Source organism: Heptranchias perlo, chromosome 21 (assembly GCF_035084215.1).
Source record: "Heptranchias perlo isolate sHepPer1 chromosome 21, sHepPer1.hap1, whole genome shotgun sequence".
Taxonomy (NCBI): domain Eukaryota; kingdom Metazoa; phylum Chordata; class Chondrichthyes; order Hexanchiformes; family Hexanchidae; genus Heptranchias; species Heptranchias perlo.
Genome location: NC_090345.1, coordinates 35,737,496 through 35,744,286, shown reverse-complemented (window position 1 = coordinate 35,744,286; position 6,791 = coordinate 35,737,496). Strand labels below are relative to the sequence as shown.

At 42.7% G+C, this 6,791-nt stretch overlaps 1 protein-coding gene across 1 annotated transcript in view; it reads right to left on the bottom strand.

The window, feature by feature from the left end:
* Positions 1–289: 289 nt before the first annotated feature.
* The window catches only part of slc35g1 (solute carrier family 35 member G1), a 46,731-nt gene continuing 40,229 nt past the window's right edge, over positions 290–6,791 (bottom strand). Inside the window, exon 4 of the mRNA XM_068002757.1 lies at positions 290–651. Coding sequence (XP_067858858.1) covers positions 566–651 — 86 coding nt within the window. The 3' untranslated portion in view covers positions 290–565. The remainder of the gene's footprint in view (positions 652–6,791) is intronic.

The following is a 6,791-nucleotide window of genomic DNA, read 5'->3' as shown; positions in this document are numbered from 1 at the left end:
GTGTCTGAACATGGAATCTACCATTAAGTGTCTTACAAACCAAAGCTTATGTCTTTATTCTCTGCTGGATATGGGTTAGCATAGTAGAGGTCTAACTATTAACCTTGAACTGCAGTAAATTGCTTAGTGAACAATACTTGGGATTCCCACCACTATCTCCTGTCACCTTAGGAATTGAAAAAATAACAGGTTAATGTGTAGAGCTAAAAGTACTTATCCAGATTTATTAACAGATAAAAGAATGTATCAAAGCAAAAAAAAATAGCAGTATACTAGTACTTACAATAACCAAACCTGCACATTTCATTGTCTGGTTTGACTGTTTAAAACAACAAAAAGACAGAATGCAGATTTCTTGTGCAAGTTCTTGTTCACACAATCTCCGATGATGATTTAAATGAAATGGTTGCTCATGGAGTTCCTATACGGCACTATTTAGTGAGGGGCAAATAAAAGACTAGAGATCATAAGTGGGTCCCTGGATTATAAGGAAATCTTTTTTTTCGAAGTAAAAGCAGTCTCTTTGAAGACTTTCCTTAACAAACTGTATCCAAGAAAATACCCATCATAGTAAAGGGGAGTTCATGGTCCAGGAGGTTTCTCTCTGCTCTGTGGTGTTCACACCTTCCCACTTAGCCTGGTTTTTGACACCTAATAAAAGAGGAAATTACATTTTGGGAAAGCAACCAACAGGAGGAATGGACATAGACTAGCAATGCTGAGTAACCCATTGACAGCCACCTATGTGCAATGGTCACCTACAGACTAACATTGCCACAGAACAAAGGAAGTTTTCACAGAGACACCCCAGAGTCACGGCTGCTGAGGCCATTTGTAAAATTTGGGTTCACTCTGACCATTTCAAATCACATAAAATAAAGACAGAAGTTTGCACAGTGTAACTTGAAGGCCTTAGACATCAAGCTTTATTTTCTGGTAGACTTAACCCAGGAGGGAGACAACCATCGTAACACTGTAGTACCAAAGTAAGAACTGCCTAAAATTCCACAGATATCTATTGTTGATTCATACAATGGGCCTCATTTAAAACCAAATCTATAAACAGCAGCTGCATAAACTCATTAATTTTTTCCTATTTAGGAGGTGGAAGGAAATTGTTGTAGATTATTAAAATAGTGGAAGTGGCTGATAGAATGAGTTACTCTTGCTTTACTGTATTTTAATCTATTAATGGCTGCTTTTATATCGCTATTGCGTGGGTCTTGATCAGCCAGCTAAACACGTTGAATTTCTTAAGACCAATGACTGGAAGATCCATTTTTTTTTATTAGGTCTTCCCGCCTGTTAGCGGTTATCTTGGGTCCAGCAATTTCATTGTCCGAACAACAGCAGTGTGATGGTACCAGTGATGACACCATCACATATATGCACACGGTGAGTCCCTGTGTAAGTACATAGAAAAATCCAAATGTTGTATTTTTCTGGCAGCACTCAGGATTATTCAAGAGGGTTGGTATTCCATGACCATTTTCATATGCTTCATACCATTGCTTTAATCTTTTTAAATGTTATCATGAAGACTGACATCCACACACAAAATCCATTACAGCTATTCCACAATGTTTCAGCTATTTTCTGATTATTACATTTGTTTTCCTCCACCTCCTTAGCTCATGACACCATGTATCATTCCCCACCTGAAAGCAGAGGCAGACAACCTTCTCCCAGGCGTCTTCCAATAGTACTGTTAGATGTGCAATTCAACCACACGTGACTCACCATTCCATTGTCTTTCCCTCTTTTAACAGCACAAGATTGAGAATTTCCACTTGAAGACTCATGGGCAACCATTTTGCCCTCACAAAATACTTATTATAAAACCACAAATTTCTTCAACCTTATAGCATTGAATTATGCACATCCTCTCAAGAAGCAATTACTAAAACATTTATTTATGTTATAATTTTACAATGATGATGCTAAAACTGTAATGTGGCCACAGGCCATTCATTCATGTCTGGGCCTTGGCAGTAAGTTTTGGCAGCTATTGCGCTGCAAAAAGCATCACAGCTAAGCCCAATGCTATTGCCACCCAATGCGTACACATGTATTTCCAGCAGGCACCAGATCACAAGCTGGAACTCTGGCCAATTTACCCCACTCTAATCCAAGGTTGCTAAGGCCAAATGTGGCACTCTCCCATCCTCAGCTGACATCAACTAATTCAGCAAAGACCTTCCTGGTCTGTATGGATCAGCCATCAGGGGGAACCACCTATTGTACATTTACAAAGCTGAATATTACAGAGAATGGGAGACACAATACACTTTGGCAGCAATCACACTAATTTTAGCACCATCATCGTCTGTGACTCACAACATCCTCTGTGACTTTAAATGTGCATTATCCCTCCTTAATCGCTCCACAACATTTGATGGTTGACCACGGCATCCTCCTCCATTATATCTCCTCTACTGTGCAGACCTGTGGGACTGGCATGCTTGGTTCCACTCATACCTGTCCCAGTACAGCCAGCGCATCTCCAGCAATGGCTTTACATTGCGCCCATACACCATCACCTGCAAAGACCTCCGAGGATCTTTCCTTGATCCCTCTCCATCCTCATCGACATGTTACCCCACAGTGATGTAATCTGCAGGCATGGGAGTCAGCTTCAATTGTTATGCTGACAACAGCCAGCTCCACTTCTCCAACACTTTCCTCAAACCCCATGACCAGCTCTGTACTGTCGTAGTGTCTGACTGGTATCGTCATGGATGAGTCAAAATTTCCTCCAACTGAACAGCAGGAAGGTCGCAGCCATTATTTTTAGTCCCTGCCATAATCTCTGCTCCCTTGCCATTGACTCCAACCTCCTCTCCCCATACACTCAGAAAAAGAAATTGTATTTATATAGTACCTTTCACGGCCTCAGGATGTCCCAAACCGCTTTACAGCCAATAAAGTACTTTTGAAGTGTAGTCACTGTTGTAATGTAGGATACGTGGCAAGAAAACTTGGGCAGTCATATTTTACTGAAAAGCTCAAGTCTCCACATTAACTCCTACCAGTTAGCATCTCTGATTGAACAGTTTTGAGAATGAACTGCAGACTTGATCACATGGTGCCCAACAGCGCCATCTAGAGAAATGTTGAAGTATGTTTCTCTGATATATTCCACGAGTCGAAGAAAATGGGACTGAACTTCTGGGATTCCTATTCCGCCACCAGAAGTGCAGCAGAACAGGAGTCCCATCCACCTGCAGCCAATGCCGTAGGTACTGTCCGAAAGCAGGGAAAGGGTTATTGCCACAATAGGGGCAGGCAGCCCAGACCAGGATGGGTGTAACAGCGGCATCCGCCACAACTGTCAAGAGGAACATTGGAACAGTGTCACGCCATACTGATGGAGGAGTGAGACACCCGGGAAGGGCCAAATAGGCATATGCAAATTATTTTATTAATATGCATGAAATAAAATGAAGATCTCAAATTTGAGGTAATCAATTCGCTCTGGGAACCTTTTGAAGCTTTTAGAAGACCCATTGCAGAAGTCACTCCTGTTCTGAGCTAAAGACACGTCTGCTTGGCTGGGCTGGTCAGAATTCCTAGGGTGGCCTGGGAACGTCACCAGACATAACCCCATAAAAAGTTATCTTGCGAGATGGGGTGGGGGGGGGGGCGCAAGGCAGACTGTTCAGCTCCCCCTACTGACCAGAATTTGGGCCATTCTTCAGACAGGGCAGAATCCTGAAAGGTTTGGGTTATGCACCATACCCCTCCACCCTTTCCAGCATGACAGGCGATCCACCTACTCTGCACCTTCCCCAGCCCGCAAAAAGTCAGCTTCTATAAAACTGAAACCTAAATTTTCCAATCAGAAACAATCCCAACTGGAAGTAAAGTGTGAATCACACCCATCCAGCATTCCAAGTAATGACTTCACCTTACGTTCCAGGGCGAGCCTCATTTCACAGCCCAGATACTCGCCTTACTGAATCAATGAGAGCTGGCAGAGGGGATGGCCGGAAAGTGATGGCATGGTGGCAATTCTCAAGGAACTGAGCATTCACTTGTCACAATGTAGTTACAAACAGACTGCTCGTTGAGGGTGGAATCCTTTTCTCTCACCACAGGTCATGACGTTGAGCAAGGGAGCATATAGAGGCAACCTACAACCCTTTGCAACACCTGCCACTCTGTAAAAGCAAAGTGGCCTCACCTGCTGCCGCCAGTTGTCCATGGGGGATGTCCTTATCGGCAGCCTGGAACGACCCTGTAGCATAAAGTTTCAGGAGAGGTGGTGGAGGTGAGCTCTAGATCTGCTAGCATGTGGTGGAAAAGCAGTAATGGCATCCCTGGTAAAGCAAAGTCCCCACAGATAGAGCTGCTGTGACAAATGTAGCTACGTGTACCTTTACCTGTATATATTCTGTTGTGGGGTACTGGTGACTGGTGCCATGCACCTCTGGCGTGACTGTCTTCCTCTAAAGAGCAAGGATACAAAATTCCCAATGGGAAACGCAACTTGCCTGGTGTGAAAAGGTGAAGGAAAAAGTGGCAATCCCACAGCAAATGTCAAAGGAGGTCGGAACATCAAAAAGACAAAAAAAACCTCCAAAAATGAGTCCAAAGTAAGTTTAAAACTAATGTTTTAAACTTTGAAGCTCTTTAACCTTCTCTCTAGCCCGTAGCAACCCTGGGCACTGGTCTTATACAGGCGAGAGCAGGAACCAGTGCTGAAGCAGTTGAGTTGGGAGAAGTGATGAAGTAGTACCAGGTGTCATTAACATACATGTGGAAACAGACTTCACGCTTACAGTTAATGACGCCAATCATGGCTAGGTCATATGTAGTCAAAATATGTTTGATAAAAACATGCTTCAATCATGGGCTCTATGGGAGATTTGCAAATAGTCAGAACATAAGTAAGGGTAAAACGATTTGTAATATCCAAACCAAAACTGTCAATGTGGAACCTGATGCAACCAAGCCAGAGAACATGCATTGTTAAGATAGTACCGAGACTTATGTACCTGGATAGAATGGTTAGCTCCAGATTCTATCTGATGCACCGCACTAAATTAAAACCAACTTGTATTTAAATAAATTGTTTCTGCTTGTGTTAACCTTCATGTACTGGGATCTTGCCAGGTAATGTACGACAGGCTGAATCCTTTTAAACTTAATAGTTTCAGCTCCAGAAGAGTTTAAAAAGAATAAAGAAAGAACAAACTTGCATTTATACAGCACCTTACCATGTCCATGGAATCTTTTACATTCACTTGAACAGACAGACATGGTTTAAAGTCTCATCAAAAAAACAGCGCTTCCTACAATGCAGCACTCCCCCAGTAAGTCACTGAAGTGACAGCTTAATTTATGAGCACAAACCCTGGAGCGGGGCTGAAATCCATAACCCTCTGACTCAGAGGCAGGAGTGCTACCATACTGAGCCAAACTGACATTTACATCACGACTATAATTAAGGCAAAAGAAGCATTAGTTTGGAGCACAATCTAGGAAGAATGACAAGGAACAGCAAACTGACATGAGGCTGAAGGATAGCAGTTTGGATGGAATCAGACAGGCAAACAGAGCGGGGGTGGGGGGGGGGAATGACACATCCTGGTGTAAGTATTGGAATGTACCCCCTGGGATTTCCATCAAACTACGCTGGGTCAGGGAAGTCAATGGTAGGCGCCTGCATCACTGGGACACATCTAAAAGTCCGGAAAACCTGGCTGCAGGTGGGATGTGAGTGCGGGCACTGGGTCCTCCCCTGGAAAGAAGTTTAAAGTGTTCCCAGTAGTCCCCTTCTATAATGGGGAAGTGGGGCCCACTTGAACCTTTTGGCTGGGCGGTATCACTGCCAGTGCCACATGGTGATCCCTGAGGGCTGGGGTTGTAGTTAATTCCCAACTTGTGAGTCCCCGGCCCTGGGCCCACCCTCTCCTGTGTCAACAGCTTTGCTTGGGCCGGCCCCAAACAGGAGGCTCCAGGACCTGGCGTAACCTCGCCTAATCTGCGGCCTGGGATTACAGTATGAGTGAGCCAGAAGGGACGCAGAGTTTCGGTCACAGAGGGTATATCAAAGAATGTTAATTAAATATCTGGTGAAGTCAAGACACAGTCAAGTAGATCGGAGATTTAAAAATCAGTGAAATACTAAATTGAGCGAGGTTAAATAAGGTAAAAGTATGACAAGTTGGAACAGGCTCCCGCGTAGTGTGTTCTGAAGCGAAGGAGGGCAGAAATGGGTCGCACCCTTATTTCTGCAGGCCACTTATTACCGTTCAGCTGATACTGAACCATCCAGAGAGGAGTGCTTATTTCTAAGATCACGAAGCTAAAGCAGAGGGAGTGACGCAGAGAAGCAGAATACAAATGCCAAAATGGCAAGGAAATACAGAACATCAGAAGGAACTTTCCAACTATGTGATTATCATCACACAAATAAAACAACCAAAAATCAACCACAATTTCCACTACAAATGTTTCATTTTTATTGAGAAAAATACATACAAACACTAAATTTTATTGCAGGTATTTATGCCCAGTAATTAGAAATAGGCTTCTCATATTGAAAAGTTTAATTAAAATGTAAAGTCTACAAACAAACTGTATTAATTGAAAATACATCACATTTTCCTCAAAAATATATATTTTTAAAAAAACTGTTGGAAATACCTTAAAATAATTTTAATTATCAGGACTGAAAGTTAAGCGTCTATATTATTAAAAGCTTTGTATCTATAAGATTGTAATAATATAAAATTGTATGATGTTAAACTGCTTCCCGCATTGTATGATTACCATTATATCAGTCA